Raw genomic sequence first — 26,672 nt, forward strand, 5'->3', positions numbered from 1 at the left:
GCTTTGAGATGGAGGTGCACTCAGTGAGTCCTCACCCGGAAACGATCATAAACTTACTGGGTTAAGTCAACCTAATTATCCCTAAGCTGCCTTGGGTTTGTGTCTGCTCCTATGATTTTGTTTTGTTTTAGCTGCACCAAATGTGATTCCTTGTGCCATTTTTTTTTGTCTATTATTTTTCTTGATGACCCTGAGCTATGGCTTCCTCCTCAGTTCCAACACTATTCAGCCTTCGCTGTTTTCCTCATCTTGCCGATGTAGGCCTCAAAGAAGAAATGGCAGAAGAACACAAGGTAGCTGAGGTACACGAGTGAGGACCAGAAGATGTTCTGAAAGTGAGAGTGGCACTGGTCATGCTGCAACCAGTAGAAGACCAGGTAGTTAATGACACAGCCCATCAGCATCTGAGTGATCTGGGACAAGGATGAACATGGCAAACTTCCGGAAGATGCAGAAACCTGCCGCCCGCAAGGCATAGTACGAGTACATCACTGCGTGCACGCCGTAGTTCATAGTCATGAACCAGCCTCCCCCGGCAACCATGTATGTCTTTGTAGGAATACCAGGAGTACAGGAGCACAGTAATGTGGTGGTACCAGTGCAGGAAGATGAGCTTCTGCTTCCTTAGAATGATGAATATTGTATCTCTTAGTTGGGGTGCTTTGCTTAGCACAAATGCATAAGCCCAGAATTTGCTGACCCGTCCAGTGTAAAAACCCTGGTCACAAACTGACTGCTTCAGGCCTTTGGTCATCAAAATGTGCAGCATGTAAGCACCAGTTCGAAGAGCACCTAATATACTGAAGAGTGCAAGTGTCAGAGACCAGAGCACTAATGGCTTCCTCAGTTCAAATTTTGCCCGTTTGTTCATTAAAGTGTCGACCACCAAATATAAAGGCAGCATACAGAGCAGAAAACAGGAAAGATTTTTTCCAGTTTTCCTGCATCCATTGGATGGCTTCATTCTCGTTGAATTGCTTTTCGAATTCATATTCTTGTAAAGTCAACACTAACATGTTCATTGGGGCTGATCTTCGGAGTCGCTACGTGTTCTCAGCTCCCAGCTCCTCGCTCTGGGGCTCCGCTCCTCCCGGCGCGTATCCACCGTGGGAGGGAATGAATGTCTTGCGGTCTTAGTGCCTGCATGTTTGTCCATCACCCTTTTTACTCGTCTACAGGGAAATCTCCTCCCCCTCGTGCGATTGGAAAATTAACCCTTTGCGAGGGAGTGCGCGCCAGAGTGAGACCTTTCCCCGCCCTGGGGACAGTTTTGTTTATGTATTTATTTAGTTCTTTGACTTCCTTCAACAGCATTTTGTAGTTTTCAGCCTGCAGGTCCTGTACATGTCTTGTTAGTGTTTTACCTATTTTATCTTATTAGAGCTATTTTAAATGTGTTTTTCTAAATTTTGGTTTTGAATTGTTTATCGATTGTATATAGGAATATGATTGACTTTTATGTGTTGACATTGCATCCTGAGAACTTGATAACTCACCTATTGGTTCTAGGAGGGTTTTTAAAGTACATTTCCTGGGGTTCTCTACATAGGCAATCGTGTTGTCTGTGAATAGGGATGGTTTTATTTCTTCCTTTATAATCTGTAGTGCCTTTTATTTCCATTTTTGCTTTACAGTATTGACTAGGAGTTTCAGTACTATGTTGTGTAGGAATGGTGAGAGTGGACAAACTTGCCTTGTTCCTGATGTTAGGGAGAAAGCATTTAGTCTGTTAACATAAAGTAGGTTAGCTGTAGGATTTTGTAAATATCCTTTGTCTGGCTGAGGAAGCTCCCTTATATTCTTACCTAGTTTGCTGAGACTTTCATCATGAAGGGATGTTGTATTTTGTCAAAAGTTTTTTTTCATCTGTTGATATAATATGAGGTGTCTTCATCTGTTTTCTGCTGCTATAACATAATACCACAGACTATGTGATTTATAAAGAACAGAGATTTATTTCTTACAGTTCTGGAGGTTGGGAGGTCCAAGATCAACTGGCTACATCTGGTGAGGGCCTTCTTGCTGCACTATCCCATGGGGAAAGACAGAACGGCAAGAAAGCACACATGCTAGGGAAGAGTGAGAAAGAAAGCAAGAGGAAGAGAATGTGTGCAAGAGAGAAAGGGGGCCAAACTCATTCTTTTATCAGGAACCCTCTCCTGAGTTAACTAACCTACTCCAGACATAATGCCATTAATCCATTCATGGGGACAGACCCCTCATGAGCTAATCACCTATTAAAGGTCCTACCTCTCAACACTGTTGCATTGGGGATTAAGTTCCAACTCATGAACTTTGGAGGACACATTTAAGTTATAGCATGGGGTTTTACTTATTTAGGATGGACTACTTTGATTGATTTTCATATATTTAAGTACTTGAGGTATATTATTTATTTTATATATGGCTAAATTTGATTTGCCATTTTTTTGCGGGTTCTATGTCTATGTTCATGTGGGATATTGATTTGTAGTTCTTTTTGTACCATTTTTTTTTTTCTGGCTTTGGTGTCAGAGTAATGCTGGCCTCACAGAGTAAGTTTTTTCTTGTCTTCTAGTTTTGTGAAGAGATTACATAGAACTGGTGCTATTTCTTCTCTAAATGTAAGGTAAAATTTTTCAATGAAACCATCTGGACCTGGGGATATTTTTTGGAGGATTTTTAATTACAAATTCAATTTCAGTAATAGTTATAGAAGAATTTAGGTTGCCTATTTTATTTTGGATGAGTTTTGGCAGTTTGCGCTTTTTAAGGAATTTGTCCATTTCATCTATGTTGTCAAATTTATGCACTTAGAGTTGGTCATTATTTACCCTTATTATCATTTTAATATATATGAAGTTAGTATCTCTTCTTTCATTCCTGATATTTTTAATTTCAGTTATTATATTTTTCAGTTCAAAATATCCATTTGATTCTTATTTGTATCTTCTATTTCTTTGTTAAAGTTTTCTATTTTTAATATTTGTTTCAATATAATTTTTTATTGCTTATTAAAGCATTTTTATAATAGATAATTTAAACTAATTCTATTATCATCTCATCATTCATATCTGTTGATTGCTTTTTTCCATGTAAATTGAAATTTTCATGATTGTTTACATGCTGATTGATTTTAGTTTGTATCCTGGACATTGTATTGTTTCAAGATTCTGAATCTTGTTTATATCCTATGGAGAAGGCTGATAGTTTACTTTTAGCCTTTTGTGTATTGTGGTCCAACATCAGTTCAGTTTTCAAGCCTTTTGCAGTACTATTTAAGGTATATCCTGCATGTGTACCACCTAGTGGTCAGTCTTGGACTTGGGTGGAGGTATACTTGCTAGTCGAGTTTCCAAATCTTTGGTATGCTGATTAGGATCAAAGCACTCACGGGTCAGAGGTAAGCTCCAGTTAAAATCAACTTTTTGCTGTTGATTTTCAAAACTCTTCCCTCTCTCTTATCTTCTCAGTACTTTCCAGTTCCCTGGGCTCCCATTTTCTGTCCTACCCACTGTCATGGTTGTGCCACTTCCAGGGGCAAGTTGCAGGAAGAGGGAGAGAGAGGAGTGGGGGGAGAGAGGGAGAGAGAGAGAGAGAGAGAGAGAAAGAAAGAAAGAAACTAGCATGAAGTGTAGTTGTGTCCTCTTGACATGGTGGCTTCACCTAGAGGAAGGACCTCATACCACAGAGTTTTGATTCCTAAAGGCTCCCATTCTGGCCATTCTTGCTTCTAGGCCACCTTTGCTGCCTCCACTGTGGAACCAAAGAAGAAGTTGAGTAAATAAAAACCCAAGGGAGTTCCCCCACTGTCTCTGAACTTTAGTTCTCATTTCCATTCCTTGAGCCAAAACTACAAGGCCTCTCCTGTCTGCTGAACAATGCTCACTTTTGGATATTAAACCATATTAAATTCAGGTTCAGAATACTGAAATGGAAAATAATAATGTTAAACTCACAACTGTTTAGGTGATACTTTAAACTTTGGTATTCTTTCCTGATCTGCCTACCCATATTTACTTTTCAGTTTTCATATTGGCATCCAAGCAACCTATCAAAGTTTTATATTTCAGTTACTGAGAGATAACCACTAACTAAAGAAGGCTCCAGAATTGGACCCAGCTATAGATGTTTTGTAAATAACATGTAGTTGAGTCTTGCTTTTTTATCCTATCTGACAAGCTCTGTCTTTAACTAGAATGTTTAGGTAGATGGAGAGACAAGATGGCTGACTAGAGACAGCCATCACCAAATCGTCTCAGAAAGAAGAAAAAGTTTTAGTTGAAAAAAAAAGAAAAAGAAAACATAGCTCAGGTATAACTCTGGGGGGAAAGTGCCAGAACCTACCGGAGATTCCACGGAAAGAAGTTGCAGAGTGGAACAAGAAGGAGCAAGATCTCAGTAGAAATCAACCCCCAAGAGGCTTGGAGCCCAGCGGAAAAGCTGCTGCCAGCATCTCAGGGACCCCAGGCTGCAGGATGGAAACAGTGATCCACAGTGGAGCCATGTGAAACCACCTGTGCCTGAGCCTCAAGCAAGTGCCACTATGGCCCACTCACACCACCAGTCCCAGACATGCCACCACTGCAGGGAAGGAAGACACAGCACCAAGTAAATTACAAGCATGCCTCTGTGCCTAAGGAAAGTTTCCTCCTCAGCTGCTGGCAGGAGTAGGTGTGGGGGCCAGCTGCCCCAACTGGAAGAGTTTATCCTGAAGCCACCATTAGAAGGAGACATCAGGAAGGGAAAAAAATAGCAGATTAGAAGCAGCCTGCATACCCACAGCTCCCAAGGAAAGAAGAATAAATAAGAAGCAGATGCCTACCTACGGATAGCTATTCTTGGAAGAAACATTGTGAAATCACAGAGAAGCAGCACAGGACTCTCAGTATGGAAAAAAAAGGTGACAGAGCGATACATTTGATAGTATCAAACCACGCGTGGGAAAGATTAACAGGATAGATTGCTGGGGCACCATGCTCACCCTGCAGGCACTGTGGCTGAGTTGTGAGAGGCTGCTCTCTGCTGCCACAGTTTGGGGGCCTGCCTAGAGTTTGTGCAGAGTCATTGCACCAGACAACAGGTGTGGTGGGGATTGGGCAGCAGCTAAAGCTATCCTGAGCTCTCAGGTGCATGATGCCAGGTTGGCACGGGACTCGGCTTTGCGGCTGCAGCCTGCATATTGCCCCCACTGGGCTGGGGAGGGAGCAGACCAAAGGGAGGCTCCTCTAAGTTGCACTCAGTGACTGGAAGCCAACAGCCCTTCCTCAACAATGCAATGGGATCTGAGCACATGAGCACTGACCTGGGAGGCTTTGGGCGACTACTTCAGTAGGTCCCGGGGGTGCAGGGAGAACTCTGTGGTCCCTGGCTACTAGAACCAACCTCCACCCACTTGATTTGGCATCCAGTCCCCGAGCCTACAAAACAGCCTGCCACCTGCTTGGCCCCACCTCTGCCCTCCAGGTCCCAGCTGCCTGCTGCCTCCTCATACCTGACCCCGCTCTCCAGGTCGGATCAGCCCCATGGCCCCCATGGACCTGCTCCTGGCTCTAAGGCCCTGCTCAGAAGCCCTGCTTCTGGCTTCTCCCCAGTCTCTGATTGGAGACTCTCACACCAGAGCCTAAGGCTCCACCTCTGTGGCTCCAGAGCATCTGCCAGGCCAGGGACACCACCCTGAGATTCTAGCGCTACACCTGTGCCCCAAGACAGCCTGGATCCTCCATCACTGTTGCAAGAACTGCTCCAAAGTCCAATGCCCTGCCAGGGACCCTCCAGCCTCAAGCCGTGAGTACACTGGGACCTGGTTTGAGAAAACACCCACAGCCCAGGAACTCACAACCACTGCCTGGATAGCCTCACCCAGCTGCCACTATCACCTCTGCAGGGAGACCCCGGGCAGAGCAATCCCCACAATGCCAGCCTTAGTGAAGAGGGTCTTCCCAGCTTCCAACTCAAACATCCTATGGCTATCTGGTGAACAGCCCAACACCCAGCACAAATAGCATCCAGCACAGGCTTGAACAGAGGAAATTACAGGTGAACAGATCAAATCAGAACAGCTGCATTACAGGCTTCTAGTGCACACGCCCCTCCCCTGCTGAGTCAACATTCCAGAGTAGGGGAAAAAAGCACCATTTAGGAACCTGCCCTTCTAATTAAGCAGGAGAATTCCTAGCAAAGAACAAGTGTCCTGCAAACCTATTATCCCTGAGTCGAGAAAAGAGGTTTCGGATGAGAAGAAACCAGCAAAAGAACACTGGCAACATGAAAAACCAAAACAGATCAACACCCCCAAGGGACCACAATGGAGCCGCAGTAGTGAACCCAAACTACAAGGAAATTGTTGAAATGACAGAAATGGAGTTCATAACATGGATGGCAAATAAGATAAATGGAATTGAAGAGAAAGTTGAAAACCAACAAAAAGAAGTCAAAAAAAATTTCAGGAAATTAATGAAAAAGTCACTAAAGAGTTAGACAACATAAGGAAGGATATAATAGAACTCAAAGAAATGAAAGAGTCATTTAGGGAATTTCAGAACACAGCAGAAAACATCATCAACAGACTAAACCAAGGAGAAGAAAGAATCTCAGAGCTTGAAAACAAGGCTCTTGAGCTAATGCAGTCATTTAAAGAGGCAGAGAAGAAAACAAAAAAGGTGGAACAATCACTCAGAGAGATATGGGACTATGTGAGGTGAACTAACATATGAATTATAGATATTCTCAAGGGAGAAGAAGAGCTAAATGCATGGAAAATCTATTTGAGGGAATTATTGAGGAAAACTTCCCTAGTACCACCAGAGATACAGGCATCCAGATACACGATGGCCATTGAACTCCAGGAAGATTCATAGCAAATAGAACATTTCCAAGACACACAGTAATTAACCTGGCCAAAGTCAAAATGAAGGAGAAAATTCTACAAGCAGCTAGATGCAAGCAACAACTTACCTACAAAGGGAAACCCATCAGGCTAACAGCAGAGTTCTCAGTGGAACCCTGTAAGCCAGAAGGGAGCGGGACCCCATCTTCAATCTTCTTAAACAGAACAACTGCCAGATTAGAATATTGTATCCTGCAAAACTAAGTTTCACAATTGATGGAGAAATTAAGTCTTTACCAGACAAGCGAACACTGAGGGAATTTGCCATGACCAGACCTGCACTGCAGGAAATACTTAGAACTGCATTATACATGAATCAGCAGAATAGATACGCAAGAGTATAAAACCACTGAAAAAAGCTAAAGCTCACAACTCTTATAAAATAGCACAAAAAGGGAAATGAAGCAATAAGGTACCACTAACCAACATGATGAACAGAACAGCATTCCACATTATCAATTCTCTCTCAAGGTTAGCAGTTTGAATACACCACTTAAAAGACATAGGCTGGCTAAATGTATGAAAAGACATAACCCAACTATCTTATGCCTTCAGGAGACACATCTAAGCCACAAGGATGTACACAGGCTCAATGTGAAAGGATAGAAAAAAACATCCCACACAAATGGAAACCAAAAGAGAGCAGGTATAGCCATTCTCATATCAGATAAAATTGACTTTAAATCAACAATAGTAAAGAAAGACAAAGATGGTCATTATATTAATATGATGGTAAAGGGAGAAATTCAACAAGAAGACATAACAATCCTAAATATTTATGTACCTAACACAGGAGTACCCAAATTCATAAAGCAAACCCTACTAGATCTAAGCAAAGAGATAAACAGCAACATCATATTATAATTGCTGGGGACTTTGACACTCCACTGAGAGAACTGGACAGATCAAGCAGAAAATAAATAAAGAAAACTGGACTTAAACAGGACTCTAGAACAAATGGTCCTAACAGATATTTACAGAACATTTTATCCCCAAACTACTGAATATACATTCTTCTCATCAGCACATGGAACATTCTCCAAGACTGATCATATTTTAAGTCACAAAACATGTCTCAACAAATTTAAAAAAATAGAAATCATACAATGTATCTTCTTAGACCACAGTGGAATAAAATGAGAAATCAACTCCAAGAAAAACACTCAATTCTACCCAAAGTCATGGAAATAAAACAACCTATTGCTGAATGATTATGGGGTCAATAAGATGGAAATCAAAAGATTCCTCGAACTGAATGACAAAGGGGACATAGCTATCAAAAATCTGTGGGATTAAGCAAAAGCAGTCCTATGGAGAAAATACATAGCCTTAAATGCCTACCTCAAAAAGACAGAAATATCACAAATTAACAATCTGATGGCATTTCTCAAGGGACTAGAAAAGGAATAGCAAACCAAACCAAAGCAAGCCAAAGAAAAGAAATAACTAAGATCAGAACAGAACTAAATGAAATTGAAAATAAAAAAAAATACAAAGGATCAATGAAACAAAAAGTTGGTTCTTTCAAAAGATAAAAAAAATTGATAGACCTCTTCCTAGATTAACCAGGAATAGAAGAGAAAGGATCCAAATAAGCTCAATCAGAAGTGAAAAAGGAGATAATACAACTGATACCACAGAAATACAAAATATCGTCTATGAATACTGTGAAAATCTCTATGCACATAAACTCAAAAACATAGAGGAAATGGACAAAGTCCTGGAAATACACAACCTCCTAAGACTCAATTGGGAAGAAATAGAACTCCTGAACAGAACAATAATGAGCAGTGAGATTGAAGCAGTAATAAAAAAAAATCTTCCAAAAAAAAAAAAAAAAAGCCCTGGACCAAATGGATTCACAGCTGAATTTTATCAGACCTAAAAAGAAGATTTGGTACCCATACTGCAGAAATTATTCCATAGCATCAAGAAGGAGCGATTCCTCTCCACCTCATTCTGTGAAGCCAGTATCACCTTGATACCTAAGCCAGGAGAGGACGCAACAGAAAAATAAAACTACATACCAATATCCCTCATGAACGTAGATGCAAAAATCATCAGTAAAATACTAGCAAACTGAGTTCAACAGCACATCAAAACAATAATCCATGACCAAGTGGGCTTCATCCCAGGGTTGCAAGAATGGTTCAACATACATAAATCAATAAATGTGATTCGCCACATATATAGAAGCAAAAACAAAGACCATATAATCATCTCAATAAATACAGAAAAAGCAGTCAACAAAAGTCAGTGCCCATTCATGATAAAAACCCTCAACAAACTCAGCATAGGAGGAACATATCTCAAGATTACAAAAGCCATATATGACAAACCCACAGCCAACATCATACTGAATGGAGAAAAGTTTAAAGCATTCCCACTGAGAATGGGCAGAAGAGAAAGGTGCCCATTGTCACCACTTCTATTCAACATAGTGCTGGAAATCCTAGCCAGAGCAATCAGGCAAGAAAAAGAAATAAAGGATATTTAAATTAGGAAAGAGGAAGTCAAAGTCTTGATTTTTGCTGATGATGTGATCTTATATCTGAAAACCCAAAGACTCCAGCAAGAGACTCATGGAATTGATAAATAAATTCAGCAAAGTCTCAGATTACAAAAATCAGTGTACACTAATCAGTAGCATTCCTATACACCAATAAAAGACAAGGTGAGAGTCAAATCAAAGACTCAATATCATTCACAGTAGCTACAGAGAAAGTAAAATACCTAGGGGTACAGTTACCCAAAGAGGTGAATGATCTCTATAAAGAGAACCATAAAACACTGAGAAAATAAATTGCAGATGACACCAACCAATGGGAAAACGTATCATGCTCATGGATCAGTAGAATCAACATTGTAAACATGTCCATACTAACCAAAGTTATTTACAGATTTCACAAAATTTCCATTAAAATACCAATGCCATATTTTACAGATCTAGAAAAAAATAATGCTATGCTTCCTTTGGAACGAGAAAAGAGCTCAAATAGCCAAATCAATCTTTAGTAAAAGTAACAAATCTGGAGATAATACATTACCAGACTTCAAACTATACAAGGCTATATAGTAACCAAAACAGTGTGGTATTGGCACAAAAACAGAGACACAGACCAATGGAACAGAACAGAAAACTCATATATAAAACTGTCCACATATAGCCAACTGATCTTTGACGAAGCAGACAATAATATACACTGGGGAAAAGAATCCTTATTCAATAAATGGTGCTGGGAAAATTGGATAGCCACATGTAGAAGACTGAAACAGGATCCACCCCTCTCACCTCTCACAAAAATCAACTCACGGTGGATTACAGACTTAAAGCTAAGACATGAAACTATAAGAATTCTAGAATAAAATATTGGAAACACTCCTGTAGACATTGAGCTAGGGAAAGAATTTATGATGAAGACCTCAAAGGCAATCACAGGAACAACAGAAATAAATAAATGGGTCTCGATTAAATTAAAATGCTTCTGCACAGCTAAGGAAATAATCAACAGAGCAAATAGACAACCTACAGAATGGGAGAAAATATTCGCAAGCTATACATCTGAAAAAGGGCTCATAACTGGAATCTACAAAGAACTCAGGCAAATCAGCAAGGAAAAAACAAACAACCCCATTAAAAAGTGGGCAAAAGACATGAACAGAAGCTTTTAAAAGGAAGATAGACAAATGGCCAGTAAGCATATGAAAAATGCTCAATGTTGCTAATTATCAGAGAAATGTAAATTAAAAGCACAATGAGATGTCAACTTACCTCAGTTAGAAAGGCTCTTATTAAAAAGTCCAAAAACAATAGATGCTGGCATGGATTCAGAGAGAAAGGAACACTTTTACACTGTTGGTGAGACTGCAAACTAGTACAACCTATATGGAAAGTAATATGGAAATTCCTCAAAGAACTAAAAATAGACCTCCCATTTTATCCAGCAATCCCACTACTGGATATTTACACAAAGGAAAAGAAGTCATTTTATCAAAAAGATACCTGCACTTGAATATTCATTGCTGCACAGTTCACAACTGCAAAGATGTGGAATCAACCCAAGTGCCCATCAATATACGAGTGGATTAACAAAATATGGTATATGTATACTGTGGAATACTACTCCACCATGAAGAAAGATGAATTAAGGCCTTTTGTAATAATTTGGATGGAACTGGAGACCATACCCCTAAGTGAAGCATTGCAAGAATGGAAAAACAAACACTACATGTACTCACTATTAAATTGGAACTAATAATGAGCACACATATGCACAGAGGAAAGTAGAACTCAGTGGAAATCAAGCAGTGGGGAGAGGGGAGCGGGGGATGGGCAAAAACCTACCTAAAAGGTACAATGAACAGTATCCAGGTGATGGGCACACTTATAACCCTGACTCAAGCATACCAAAATTGATACATCTAACAAAAACATTTGTACTCTATAATATTTTGAAATAAAAAAGAGAATGTTTAGGCAATTCACATTTAAAGTGACCGTCAATATAGTTGGATTAAAATATACTGTATTTGTTCTTGCTGTTTTCTATTTATTGTATTTGTACTTTGTTTCTGTTTTCCCTTTTTTCTGATTTTTCTCACTTTATTTGATCCTTTTTATGATCCTATTTTATCTCCTATATTTACTTATCATTTAAATATATTTTTCATGTTTTTAATGGTTCCCTTTGAGTTTATAGTGCACATTTTTAGATAATTTTGGTTCACCTTCAAATAACACTATACTGTTTCACATGTAGTGTAAGTACCTTGTAACAAATATTCCCAATTCCTTGCTCTCATTCCTTGTGTCATTAGTTGTTGTATTCCATTACATTTTTACATACACTCTAAATACACATACATTGTTACTATTATTGCTTTAAACAGTCAGTTATGTTTTAGAACAATTAAAAATATGAAAAATAAAAAATTATATTTACCTTCATTTATTCCTTTTGCAACACTCTTCCTTTAATTATGTAGACCTAATTTTCTGAATTATAGAATTTCCTGCCTAAAGAATTTCCTTTAATATTTCTGGTAAGGCAGGTCTGATAATAATTAATTTCCTCAGTTTTTGTTTGTCTGGAAAGTATTTTGCCTCACTTTTGAGGATATTTTTTGCAGAATTTAGAATTCTGGATTGGCATTTTTTATTTCAGCACCTTAAAGGTTTCATCTTACTGTCTTTTTGCTTATGTGGTTTCTAACAAGAAATCTAGTATAATTCTCTTTGTTTGTCTGTAGGTAAGGTATTCCCCACCCAGCCTCTCCTTCTTGGCTGCCTTAAAGATTTTTTGTCCTGATTTTGTGAAATTTGAATTTAATATGTCTGGCTGTGGTTTTTCATTTGTTTGTTTTTAGTATCTACCCTGATAGGTGTTCTGTGAGCTGTTTGGATCTGAGGTTTGGTGTCAATCATTAATTTTGGAAAATTTTGGTCATTATTTCTTCAAATATTTCTTCTGCCCTATCCTCTCTTTCTTCCCCTTCTTGTGTTCTAAGTACACATATATTATGCTGTTTGATACTGTCCCACAGTTCTTGGATTTTTTTTCTGTTTTCTTTTTTTACTCCTTTTCTCTCTCTGCATTTCAGTTTGTGTGATTTCAATTGACCTATCTTCAAGTTCACTGATTCCTCAGCTGTACTGAGTCTTCTGATAAGCACATCAAAGACATTCTTCAGATCTGTTACTGTGATTTTTCCCTTGCATTCATATATGATTCTTTCTTATACTTTCCATCCCCATGGATGTAATTTTCATGCTAAAATTACCTATCTGATTTTGCATGATTACCTTTTCTAATAGAGCCTTAACATATTAATTGTAACTATTTTAAATTCCCTGTCTGATATTTCCAACATCTATGTCATAACCGAGTCTGGTCCTGATGGATGCTTTGTCTTTTCAGACTTTTTTTCTTACCTTGACTCTTCCTTTTGTGCTGCCTCCTGGAGAGAATCTATTTCATCTCTTATAGATGAATTCCATTATTATTTTTACTGATGCTTTTTAACCTGGTAGTGGGGAATAAGGTACCAGGGACATTCTATGCTATTCTGATTACATCTCAGTCTTAGGCAGGCTTGCCCTGAGTGCTGGAGGTGTGACCTTTACAAGTTTTCCTGCCCCTCCTCCAAATGTAATGGTAGGCCTAGTGCATTTTCCTGCCCCTCCTGGGTTAGAATGTTTTTTTTTTTTCTATTTTCTCCCTCATCTGCAGTGAGTTTCTACCAGTGCCCTGAGTTTCTGTTACTCTTCCTTCTGAAGATTAGGACTTTTTTCCCCTTAAGGGAGATAGGGTCAATTGATTTGGGCAGATTTTCAGTGGTGCTGGGCATTCTGCTCTGCCAGATGCAGTGAGTTTCCACCAGTGTGCTCAAGCTATAGTTTTTGTTGACTTTCTCCCTGAATAGATCTGGGTAGAATTTCGGTAAGGGCTACTGTTCTGTTGTTTCCTCCAAACCAGAGCTACAGAATATTTTCGTCAGCATTCTTCTCAGTCTTCCCTGTCAGCATCTGGTGGAATTCCTGGAGGAAAATTCTGCAAAAAGGTGCAAAACTGCCTGTGTCTGCCACCCCTTACTGGCTTCACATTCTCAAGTAGCCCCTACTGGCTTCATATTCTCACACTAGCCTGCAACCAGCCTTTAGCAATTCATTAATCATTTTTAGTTGAATCTTCTTGAGTTTATATGTTGTTCAGCAATATATGCACCAGGTAAGCAAATGCCTGGGTCCTGTGGCTCCCTGCAGATGTCTGTTTCTAGATGTTTGGGGTTAGCTTTTTGCACTGCAACCTCAGTTTCATGATGAGTTCAAGACAAGTCCTTAATTTTCAGTTTCCCAGCTTTTTTTTTTATTGTAATGGTGGGAGAGATGCTCTTTCCAACTCTACATCTGTGAGATAATACCAGATCATATGAATCTGGGGATAAGCTTTTGAGGCTCACTGTTTGTCTTCCAGCATCCATACCCCAGTTTACCAATTCCCCCACGATGGTGATCATGGTGGGTTTACCAGCTCGAGGCAAGACTTACATCTCCACGAAGCTCACACGATATCTCAACTGGATAGGAACACCAACTAAAGGTATGTCTCTGAAATCCTTTATTCTATAGCCCCCTACAAGTCACTGGCTGAAAACCAAGTAAGGTAGCAAGCCAAAGTCCTCTGTACCAGAAATGCTGCATCATCATTATTACCAAGATTAGGACTATTGCTACCACTTTTACTATTACTACTACCACTACCAGTACATTCTTTTACATTTTATAGTTTCTTGAGTACATACTCTATGTCCAATACCATGATGGGTGCTAGGCATAGGAAAAACTAGTTCTAAGATTAAACATCTGCTCTCAAGAAGTTCCATGACCTCAAAACAATCCTATGAGTAACATACTATTTTTATTACCATTACTATTATTGCAACACCAATATTACTTTTATTAGCATTAACATTTCTTCACCATTTCATAGGTTGAGGAAATTAAAGCCCAAGAGTTGAAATGCCTTGTCTAAGGCATATGGCAGAACCAGGATATGAATCCAAGTCTGTTTGATTCCAAGCATGACACTCACTGTGCCAGGTCTGATGCATGGCTCTACTGATGGAAAGAGAAAAGAATCCCATATTGTTCCTGTACTCTCCTTTTCTTCATTCTCTTTCTCTTCTTCTCTTCCTTGCCCATACCCACATCCTATCTATCTTCCCCCTTCCCTCCCTCCCTCCCAATCTCCAAGTCTTCTCCTTTCTCTTTCCCATTTCTTCTTTCCTTTCATCTACATTCTCTTTATCTGATTCACTGGCAAAGAGTTTTCCAATGATTTTTCTATGTGCTAAAACCCATACTAGGCATTGGGAACATAAAAATGGATGAGATTTATGCCTTGTCCTTGAAGAGTTCTCAACCCCTCTGTCATGCATAAGAATATCTCACATCTTCTAGGAATCCTAGAGCAGTAACAGTGTGCTAAGAGGGCTTACAGAGGGATTTACCAACTGGAAGGCAGTGACAGCTTCCTGGATAGGGTATATTTGATCTGGGTCCTTCAGGAGGATAGGACTTTGACAGAAGGGAAGGAGAGAAGGAGCAGCTCTCATGGAGGACTGAAAACCCCAAGGAGCCTCTGCTGAGTATAGGGGTACATGGTACACTGGCAGATGGGTCTCTGCCTTGATCCCCCTGCTTCCTGTCTGCTCCACTCCACTCAATTTTCACAGACTCTTCCAGAGTCATATTTCAAAGCACAAAGCTGACCATGCCTGCAGTCTCCAAAGGTCCCCTTGGCCTGCAGGTTTAAATCCAAGCTCCTTAGCCTGCTGTTCAAGGCCCTCCACAATTGACCCCTTTCAGCCTTTCAGGCCTTGGCCACAGTGGATGATGCACTATCCGCCAAACATGCTCTGTGTTCTTCCAATGCCATACCTTTGCTCAAGTTGTTCCTCTACCAGGAATACCTTTGTTCCCCATTCCCACCTGTATACCTGCCTATAAAATGTGCCTACCCTAAAAGGTGTGGTTCAAATGCTGTTTTCTCCCAGAAACCTTCTCAGATCACCCCAAGTGGTATTAGTCTTTCCTTCCCCTTCACTCTTACATGGCTCCATATTGTCTCTGTCAGAGGACTTAACAAAGTGAGTGGGAGCTCTCTGTTTACTGGTTTACTCACTGTCTTGCTGCTGGATTTTGAGCTCCTTGAGGGCCCTATCATGAAGATCTGGTTAATCTCTGAGACCAAGGACTCAAAATCTGCTTCACAGAGTAGGCATCAAAAAGTATTTGTTGGGTGAATGAATGAAATATTACTTCTTTGGCTGCTTATCCCCTTTCTTGCTCTTTCCTTCCCTCCTCTCTGGTTTTTCACCATTACAGGTGGGAAAACATGGCCTAGAGATTTAGATTTGGCTTCTCCCTCATGATATAGAAAAATAAAATAACATTGGTCTAGGAGTCCAGAGACCCAGTCTGTATTTGTCACCAGCTCACTCACTGTTTAACCCTTAGTGAATGATTTTACTCCCTACATTTCAGTTTCTTCATCTTTCCACTGGAGTAGGGCATTAAAGGATTGTGATTTATGAATAGTGGAAAGACTACCTGCTTTAGAGCCACACAGACCTGGATTTGAATCCCAGATCCCCATTTATTAACCATGAAAATTATTTCCTGTCTCTGAACTTTAATTTCCTCATTTGTAAACTAGGAATGGTGATCCCTACCTTACAGCATTGCTGTAAAGAATAAATGAGCTGGTAGCCATAATTTGAAGCTTTACAAGCACATTTTATAGCTACAAATTATACCTTCTTCTACCTCTGAGGTTTCTCCCAGCAAGGACATTTTTTGGCCACTGGGATCTTCCCAACCTCTTCACTGGCGCTCCCTGCTTTCAGTGTTTAATTTAGGCCAGTATCGACGAGAGGCAGTGAGCTACAAGAACTATGAATTCTTTCTCCCAGACAACACGGAAGCCCTACTTATCAGGAAGTAAGTACCAACATTTTAGGAACTGTGCTGCTCCCTGGCTGATGGAGGCCTTTGTTCAGATATTGGGGGAGTCGGGCAGAATAATCTGGGCCAGGAAGGAGGCCCTCTAGAATCTCAAACAGCAGTTGGGACAGTCCTTCCACCATCCTGCTTGAAACACATTTCTGGTCACAACCATCCCTTGCTCAAGAACCTTTAATAGTCTCCTACTTCTGACAAGAGAGAATAGAAACTTCTCAGCTTAGCATTTGAGAGAAGAGTCTCAATAGCTTGGCCTAGTCTAGTCTCCCTAGGCTTATTAATTCAACCTCTAGGTCTTTCTCCCCTATAAGACTCTGAGTACTTCCAGAACAGAGCCTGGGGCTCATTTATTGATCTATGCCTTCATCATAGAACCCAGCAACAAGTAATCACTGAAGAGATTTTTACTGAAAGCACAAATACAATGCCACTGTCATGCCTATTCTTTCAGTGTTACACATGCCAGGCATGCCTTTTACTTCTCAGAGCACATGCCTAGGCTCTACCTGGGTTCCTAAACCAGTTCAATGTGAGCTTCATTAGCTCGAGGGTTGGAGCCCCTTAGTGTTATGGCTTCCATAAATTGCTGAACTTTTCCTGGGTATGTCACTTTATACATTGCCCATGATCTGTGCACATAGAGCTACTTTGAGCTGTTTGACCCTTCTGTGGTTGGCATGATATCTAGAACATAGGACACCCTATGTGGATGTTCAATAGATGAATAATTTAGTGTAAGACGTGAGAGATGGTATAGAAGACAATACAGAAAAAGAAAGATAAACCCATCCTGGTGGATAGGGGTTGTCTCTGTTTCTTTCTTGGTCTATTTCAGACAGTGCGCCCTGGCAGCCCTGAAGGATGTTCACAACTATCTCAGTCGTGAGGAAGGTCACGTTGCGGTAAAGAAATTTTCATTTTTTCCTTGAGTATCTGTTGAGATGGAGAATGGCTGATATATACTGAACATTATGATATGCCATACATTGTTCTAAGTTCTTTGCATGTATTAATAATTTAAGTTCACGCTCCCCTGTGAGATAGATATTGTTATTATATACCATTTTAGAGCCCAGAAGAATGACTCACAGAGAGATTAAATAATTTCCCAAGGTAGTATGTCATGTACCCAACAGGGCCAGAAGTGGAATCCAGGTTGTGTAGCTCCAGAATCTCCACTCTTAACCACTATTCTCTACTAGTCCACCCTCAAGAATTCAGCAGGACTCTACTAGAATTTAAGACTGCAGTACAAATATTTTTGAGTTCTAGAGATTTACCTAAACTTCTAGTCAATTTAATTTCATAGACCCTTAGGATAGTATTTGCAAATTCTAAAAGGAGAAGAGATCCTCAAATATGCAAATGGTGCATTATCAGGTGCTAAGGTTAGGGAGTTGTTTCCTGTTCATGGGGACTTCTGAGGTGATAAAGAAAGAAGAAGCCTCACCTAGGAGTTGAGAAAACCAGTTCTAGCTCTCCTCTGTCAGCAACTTTCAGTGATTTTGGTCAAGGAAAGTCCTTTTTCTAGGCTTCAATTACTTTACCTGTATAAAGTAATCCTAATAAAACCCCACAATTTTCCTCTTGCCTTATTGCACTCACAGGGTCTAGTACATTTCTGGGCAGAAAGTAAGGGCTCAGTGAATGCTTGTGAAATTGACATAAGCCAATTCCAAATCTTTCCTGTCTTCTAAGACCCTGTTCAAGTTCTACCTCCTTTTGGAATCCCTCCACTTAGCATAGGGATGGACAAAAAGTAGGGGTTCTATCAATACTAGATTCAGAGTAAGCTAATCTCATTACCTGCCTCTAGGTTTTTGATGCCACCAACACTACCAGAGAACGACGGTCAATGATTCTGCAATTTGCTAAAGAACATGGTTATAAGGTACAGTAATACTCCCACTCTTATCTAGAGCCTACTTATCTGGCACAAATCCCAAAGAAAGGCAAAGCAGGGGACTTAGAGCAACCAAATCAGCTACCATAGGCTCAACATTTTAATTTGGTTGTCTGGCTTTTTAAGATGCAGTGAGAAGCAGCAAAGCATAACAGGAAAGGAGAGATACCATGTTAGGCAATGGAGGATGACTACTGACAGGCTGACACTGTAGGGGATGATGATGAGGAAGGAGTGGAGAGACCACTACAAAAAGCTTATATAAGAACTGAAATCCAGTAAAGACACAAAACGATGATCTAGAGCCATTCAACTTAGATCCAATCTCCCTCATAAAACTCAGAAGCCTGAAAGGACTGCCTGTGAACATTATGTTGTCAGAGATGCCCCTGGGGATGACTCAGAGCCATTGAGAAGGGGTCAAGCTATGTTTGGTTCGTAATAAATATGATTCCCAGATAGAAATCTCTCTTCTGTTTCTCTCATAGGTCTTTTTCATCGAGTCCATTTGTAATGACCCTGGTGTCATTGCAGAGAACATCAGGGTAAGGAGCACCGGTTACCTTTCCCCCTTACTCTGACTTAGGCTTGGATCATGCCTAAAAGGCCTCTGTGAGATTAAAGGAAGTATTCCTCCCTGAGCTCCTCCTCCCACTTCATACAGGAAGCATTTCCTGACCATCAGGGCCCACAATGAACCTATGAAATTAACTGAAGCCAGCGTATATAGAGCCCTTACTGCACACCAGGCACCATGCTTGACTCTGATTATTTTTTCACAACAAACCTGTATGTTAGGGATCATTTTTATGTTGAAGAGAGGAAACTGAGGTTCTAAGAGGAGAAATGAGTTATGAAAGATTCATACAACCAGAAAAAAATAGAAGTGGGACTGGACCTCAGGCTTAGCTATCTGCCTCAAATGCCTATGGTCTTTATTCTGCCCCACAATTCATGTCAGAACTATCACTGCTATTAGATTCTAGCCATGTGGTCTAGAACTAGGTCATTCACCACATTTTGTTGTTCCCTACTTCATCAAATTATTGAAGCTCAGGGACAGAATAGACCTTAAAGGTCATATCCTTCAACCCTCCATCAGATATGTGAAAACTCAGCTAAATGTTTGTCTAGATTTTCTTTTATACCTGCAATGACAAGAGGCTCATTGCTTTCAACAAATGCAGCCCAGTCAAGCTGAAATCCGCCTTCCTGTAATTTTCACTCATTGGTTCTTTTTTTTTTTTACCTCCTGGAACATAGAGCATATTCAGTTCCTCTCCTCCCTCTTCACCCACCCATCTATCCATCCATTTATTGATTCAATAGAAATTGTCTATACACTTGGGTTGGGCCATTCTGTGCATTAGAGACAGAGAAATGGGTAGACAAGAGTCCTTTCCTTGAGCTCACAGTCTAGTGAGGGAGACTGACAAGTATATAGACAGAACTCTGAGATCAGTGCTGAGATAAAGGAACAAAGGAGGCTGTGGAAGCACAGTGGTGAGGATCTAACCTTGCATGGGGTAAATATAAGGGAAGGTTTCCCAATGGAGGTAATAATTGAGCTGCATATTGAAGAATGCATAGAAATATGGCAGGCAGGTGAAGAATGGGAAATAAGGAAATAGCATATACTAAGTATGACATCCCCGGGGAACTATAAGTAACTTAGATTAGCTAAAGCAAACTGTGTAGAGGAATAGGGGAGCAATGGGATATGAGGATTAAGAGACAGTTTGGGGCTCAATCATGACAAGCCATGAGCCACCTATGAAATACTTTTTCCTAAAATATATGAGGAAATGAGGAAGGGTTTTAAGTAGAAGAATGCTGTACCCAGACATGTGCATGTTAGAAATGTCCTTCCAGCTCCCTGTATGGTAAATATATCAGAAATAACAAGACTGTAGACAGAGTAATAGGTCACAAAGCTATAGTGAGCACAGGCAAGAAAGAATGGATATTTAGTCCAGATGACAGAGTGGAGATTTGTTGCCTGCTAAGCAGTGAAGGATGATAGGCATCAAGGATGACCCCCAGATTCCATTTAGGCTCAGGTGACTGGTTGGATGATAGTGCCATTCTCTGAGATAAGGATTGTGGGAAGAAATGGTAGGCAGTGGGGGATTAGGATGTGCCAGTCTGTCAGAAATCCAAAGACAACCTGCCATATTCTCCCAGTAAACACTCAACACATGAGACATTATGACTCCTGGTCAAGATCTCTGGTTCCTCTTGTTCAGCCTTTTCTCACACCACAGTTTCTGGTCGTCTTATGAATATAATAAATATTCTTCTTAAGCAATGTGTGCTCTGGGACTAAGTACAATGTAACAAGCCTTGTTTGACCACACAGAGATGAGGAATGAGGAGTCACACAATCCAGCTTCTCTTCAATTAACTGATTTTATAAACTTGGGCAAGACCCTTTCTCCAAGTCTCAATTTCCTCACCTATAAAATGAGGGGTGCTGTACTCAGTGGTCTCTATGGACCCTTTCTAAGGACACTGTCAGGGTCTCTGTCTCTCAGTGTCATCCTTGGTACCTCTGTCCTTCTCCCCATTCCCAGCAAGTGAAACTCGGCAGCCCTGATTACATAGGCTGTGACCAGGAAAAGGTTCTGGAAGACTTTCTAAAGAGAATTCAGTGCTATGAGGCCAACTACCAACCTTTGGATGATGAACTGGACAGGTAAGAGCCAAGCACCCCAAATTTGAAGTCTGGATCCTTAGCCCAGTTTTGATGTCCTGTAGGACCTGGGTAAATGTCCTCCCTTTCTGGGCCTCAGCTTCTCTATCTATAAGATGATGATCTGTCTTCAAGGGCCCTCCTGGCTCTGATTCCTTGACGTGAAAGGGGTCCATAAGATGACTGAAATAGTGATGTCCTGAGCAATATGGACAGATCAGGACTCTGAGAACAAATACCTCCCTCCTGTGGGTGTTGCTGTTATTATTACAAAAGTATTCTTCATGTATTAATGACACTTCAGTTTCCCAACATGTTAACCTTCTTTCCTTCATTGAATTCCCACAGCATCCCTGTGAAGGAGGCTGAGATAGGTCTTATGATCATAAATTTTCAAGAAGAAATTGAGCCTTAGAAAGCTTAAACTACTTTCCCAAGCTCCCACCACAAGTCAGGGGGTAGACCTAGAATTCTAACTACTTATTCTGTCTCCAAGTCGTGTCTCTTCTCACAACACTCATGTGCCTCTTCAATCAACAAGTCTGTTCAGGCTCCTTTGGGCTGTGGTGTATGTAAGGGGTGTAAATAGAGGCAAGAGAGGTGGGTTCTATCCTGTGTTAGCTTCCATAGCACTTAAAAACATGGGGAGACTCATGAAAAACAAGAAACATTCTGTCATAACACCAACCAAAGATAGGAGAAGTGTTATCTAGCAGTACAGGGCAGATGGGAGTTTTAGATGTAGGGTGTTTCTAGAACCTACTCTCTTTCAAAACAGGTTGTGATGAGAAGGGGCCTGGGTCACCCACACCCTTTGGGACCCAAGTGAGAAATGTAAGGAGGCCTCACATGGCCATTACCACCCTAAGAAATTTAAAGAGCAACCTTCCAGCCTTACCAACTGAAGTACTGAGAGATGAGCATTGTTATTGCCCCACTCTGTAGGTGGGGAAACCGAGGCCCAGGTCAGATCAAAGCTTTACCTGAGGCCACACAATGAGTCAGTAACAGAATATATACTCAAACCTATATCCTCAAACTTCCCTCCTGGCTGCCCCCGGCACATCCCTGTATCACAAAAAGTGTTACATGAGGCTTAGATATTCAGTGCAAAGGGCATGGCCTTTATGTATGATTGTGTAGATTGTTCATTGTACAGGCACCCTAGTCAAGAGTACACTCGCTTCTGTCACCAAGACATGTGCTGGAGTGGGGCTGTTATATGTCTTCAGGAAAGTGCTACTTTTTGAAATTTCCACAATGGCGCCATATAGGCTAACAGCATATAGTGAAAGGAGCCTGAAGGAAGGGGACAGAAGTAAGAGAACACCAAGAAAGCCCCCAGCCCTGGGCCTAGACTCCTGCAGGTGCTCGGTTGTTATTTGATGAATCAGTTTGGGCCTGAAGACAATAGATCTAGAAGGTCAGATTTATGTCATCATTTTTTCTAATAGCAGACATTTATAATCCATGCATCAGGTTCCATCCCTGAGCACAGAACCCAAAGAGGGAAGGGCTGTCCCTGCTTTGACAGAATGTCCAGTTGGTTGGGGAAAACCATGAGTACACAGTTGTTCACAATTGTAGGGACAATAAACCAAGTGGGCTGTAGGAACTCAGCCCAGCTTGGAGGAAAAAGGTCTGGAAGAGCTAGATTACCCAATAGGCAGACTAAACTTGTGCTTAGGGCACTAGCAAGGTAGAGGCTACCAAAAAGAAGAAGAAAACTACCTTAAAAGCTTTTTAATATTTGATATTTCAAAAACAGCATCAAGGTAGTCAAAGTGGAAAAAGGTAAAACCAGAACCTAGGAGGACCTCCTCGTATTATTATATACTTTATAGTTTTTATTTTAAATTATACATGGTGTGGGTGGGCATTAGTTACTATAACTTTTTTTGGTGTGGGGCACCACTAAATGACTCCTGGGCTCAAAGAAAGCTTCCTGGGGTAAGTGAATGTGCTGACTCTTGACAGATGAATGCATAGGAGCTCAACTTGGAAATCAATCAAGGCACATGTTTTCAAGCAAAGAAAACAGCACTTTGTAATAGCCTAGTTACATATGAATAAGTGAAGAGGACTACAGAGAATATTCCAAGTGTAACAGCAAAAGCATGAAGGCAAGAATGAAACAGAGAAGTTATGGGTATGGGCGTGGGACTGTGAAGTGAGGCCAACTGGGGCCAATGTGTGAAGGCACCTAGTGTATCAGACTAAGCTGAGGAATTGAGAAGTTCTCCTAGGGACACACCGGACCTAGTGTTAGGAACAGACAGTAAACAGGTTAGAAGGTTGCATCAGGTATGTTCTACCCGTAGGCTCTGAGGGTCCTATGAGACATAATTTGAGAGAGGGAAGCCTTCTGGGGTTTAAATCCCAAGTCTACTTCTTCCTGAGAAAGTGACTTTGGGCAAATCACTTCCTTTCTCTGTGCTTCAGTTTCCTCACCTATAAAACAGAGATGATAATCTCTGCTCTGTCGGATGGTTATGAGGACTCATGGACTTTAGAATGCCCACAGAATTTTAAAGGCCAGGTGCACAGAAAATGTTCAACAAATGCAAGTGCCCTGTGAGAGCTATTGGGTGTGGATCACAGGACTGGGCATGAGGAGTGTGGGACAGACATAAAAGACTTCTCTAGGAAGATCAAGGAAGAGGTTTTCTGAAACCAAACCCATCAGCGACCTTACTAACTGCCTCAGGTTAGTGCAGCTCTTTCCACTCACTTTGTTTTGTTACCATGCAACCAGGGTTGCTGGTGTCACCTCATTGGCCCAGCCTCCCACACCTCTTCTCAGTAATCTCTCTGAATTCTCTCTAAGCCAACAACTAAAGAACTAATGCCTGGCACAGCAGAGACCTCAGGAGTCATGCTTCATGCTTCAGATGTGATTAATCAGTGTTCCTACCCCATCCCCCAGTGCCTCCAGAAGCAGGTGGTTGAATAGTTTGATTATCACTCCACATGTAGTTATTAGTTCATGACAGAGCACAGAATTGAGGAGACAGCAAGGAACTTTGAGCAAGCACCACAAGTTCCCCAATGGTGTTGTGGACCACCTCTGTATCCCCATGCCCAAGTGCTTGGCACACCACAAAGGGAGTGACTGTGGAATGAATGTTGAGCATTGATCCTGTGTTTCCAGGTATATGTTCCTGACTGACAAAAGAGCTGCCAAAGGGCAGACACTAGGTCCTCACCCCAAGCACAGTGCCTAGAACAGAGGAAGGTGTGTTTGTTGACAGCATGGCAAATAGGGAAAGAACACAGCCCAACCCCCTTTCTGAGTGAGGAGAGAGACACACACACTCAAACACATATGTACACACACTCTGGTAGCTTCCTGTAGAGTATAAAGTATAATAATACATAGCTCAAAAAAAAAAAAAACAGGAGGGAAGAGCTTGGCTCAGGATCAGAAAGGGAGGGGGAAGAAAAAGTCAAAAGCTGCCAGTGAGATGCTAAAGACAGCCAGAGATGCAGAGGTTTACTCCTTCTCTGTGAGTATAAGAGGGGTGTGAACTACAGAGGAGAGAACCCCAGCTGCCTGTAGTGCGATGAGTGAAGGTGAAAAGACAGCCTGGCTCAAGCCGAGGCTGAGGAGAAGAGACAGGGAGATGATAGCAGGCAATGAGCTCCTTGGTGTGGTCAGGAAACAAGTCTCTATGATAGGTACTCAAAACAGGGCAAGGCATGGCATCACATTAGGTGAGAGCTGGGTTGTGCAGTAAGCTTGAAGGCAGGGTATGTGGTTGGGGCTTTCTCTTGGGATCAACTCCACCACCATCAGCTCCTGAGCTGCCCTTGCTCCTGCTTGGCTCTGGCCCAGCCACCTGTCCTACATCAAGATCTTCGACGTGGGCACACGCTACATGGTGAACCGAGTGCAGGACCACATCCAGAGCCGCACAGTCTACTACCTTATGAACATCCACGTCACACCCCGCTCTATCTACCTCTGCCGGCATGGTGAGAGCGAGCTCAACCTCAGAGGCCGCATCGGAGGCGACTCTGGACTCTCAGCTCGGGGCAAGCAGGTAGGGAGGGCCCCAATAAATGACAGTAATGACGATAAATGTCCCTTTTGCACTTAAGTTCCCACTTGTGCCACCCCAAGCAGTCCTCCCAGCAGAAGCAAGACCTGTGCTACAAGCCCAGGTGCAGGGCCCAATGCTGGGACCATGCACCCTTTGTGTAGCCAGCACCCAGCCCGTGCAGCTCAGTGTGCCGGCTGGGAGAAGAGACTCACGCCAGGAGAGTCAGATGGGCCAGACCTGGAGAGCTGGAGCCCAGGGCACGGGGACCTGCCCGGCGGGGAGGGGAGGACCGGGAGGGCTTTCTGGACCAGACTGTGGAGCAGGTGCTGGGCCTTGGAGGGGAGTGGGGAGTGCAGGAAGGACACAGTCGCTGGTGGGGACAAGTGCTGCTAGTGTGACCTATGTGTAGTCGTGGTGCCATCTGCTTGCACACGTGTGGCCTCATTTAATCTTCACAACCGCTCCCTTGGGTGGGCATTGCTGTCACTGGTTTATGGATGGGGAAGCTGAGGCCCAGAGAGGAGCAAAGAGTGGCCCCAGGCGTGGCCCCAGAAGGCCCAGTCCTTGACGCTCCCTTTCTTACCTCCAGACGGGCAGCCTCCCCTCAAGATACACTCTGACCTCTGACTTCTCCACTCCCACCCCTCAGCGCGGTGTCAGAGGACCTGTGGCAGGGGCGTCTCGGTTGGAGCCCCCGCCCTGCCCGCACAGCTCAGAGCAGGGGCTGACACGTGGCCGTCTGCACAGGGTGCAGCCTCCTAGCACACAAGCGTGCACACGGCAGGCACACAGCTATCCCAGCCCTCATGCTCATGGGCACAGTGCACCAGCCCGGTTTACAAAGCTCTTCCGTCGACTGTCACCCCCATCACCATCGGTCTCACTTGTGCAGCACCCACTGTGTACGGAGAGTCTGCGTGCCCCCCACCCACTATCTAAAGCGGTGCTCACAGAGAGCAGGCCTGGCGGGCCAGTGCTCTCCGCCTCTCACAGGCCATCTGAGGCCAGAGAGGGGCAGGGACGCGTCCGAGGGCACACGGGGACCGTGTGAGGGAGTTGGGGGCGTTTGACCCAGGTCTCCTACCTCCCAGTCAAGAGCTCCTAACACCGGAGCGCACGGCCTGTTGACTCACATCTCTAATTAAATGTGTGTATAACGTGGCTCTGTCTCTGTATGCACATGCGTGCCTGTGTCTACGCATCTGTGTACACGGATGTTCCTAACACACAGCATCGTGACTCATAACACACCTGTACACAGAAGAAGTCACTTGTGCCTCTGGACTCCCACAGCCCTTGTGGTTCCCCTCAGTGCTGCCATTGTCTCCCCCACTGCACCGGCCGGCTCCTGGGAACGAGAGCACCCCGGCACCCAGCACAGGGCCGCACACACACTCAATACATGTGTTAATGCCCTTAGAACCTGGATACCAGGAACCCTATTTAAGCAACGGGTATTCACAGTGTCAAAGAGAAAGAGAAATGTCTCCCAAATCCTGTACCTCCTCTACCTGTTCACACTGAGGGTACCCCACTCTTTGCTCTTATTGCCCAGAGTCCTCTTTCAGTGCCTGCATGAGCCTAGCCTAGAGTCTGTCCACCTGAGTACTGGTCATGTAACAGGAGTGTTCACCCTTAGGCCA

The 26,672-nt window shown here is 42.4% G+C and overlaps 1 protein-coding gene and 1 pseudogene across 8 annotated transcripts in view; one reads left to right on the forward strand and one right to left on the reverse strand.

Moving 5' to 3' along the window:
- The window catches only part of PFKFB1 (6-phosphofructo-2-kinase/fructose-2,6-biphosphatase 1), a 58,963-nt gene that overhangs the window by 19,238 nt on the left and 13,053 nt on the right, over positions 1-26,672 (forward strand). For all 8 annotated transcript variants that reach the window (XR_006731703.1, XM_045538445.1, XM_045538442.1 and 5 more), the window contains exons 2-8: positions 13,843-13,968; positions 16,277-16,370; positions 17,227-17,293; positions 18,208-18,282; positions 18,783-18,839; positions 20,868-20,989; positions 24,822-25,029. Coding sequence is in view for 7 of the 8 variants with exons in the window: in XM_045538445.1 (XP_045394401.1) it covers positions 13,843-13,968; positions 16,277-16,370; positions 17,227-17,293; positions 18,208-18,282; positions 18,783-18,839; positions 20,868-20,989; positions 24,822-25,029 (749 nt within the window). In the remaining variant the exon portion in view is untranslated. The remainder of the gene's footprint in view (positions 1-13,842; positions 13,969-16,276; positions 16,371-17,226; positions 17,294-18,207; positions 18,283-18,782; positions 18,840-20,867; positions 20,990-24,821; positions 25,030-26,672) is intronic.
- Positions 176-1,049, reverse strand: LOC123628609 (annotated as a pseudogene).

Source organism: Lemur catta, chromosome X (genome assembly GCF_020740605.2).
Source record: "Lemur catta isolate mLemCat1 chromosome X, mLemCat1.pri, whole genome shotgun sequence".
Classification (NCBI taxonomy): Eukaryota; Metazoa; Chordata; class Mammalia; order Primates; family Lemuridae; genus Lemur; species Lemur catta.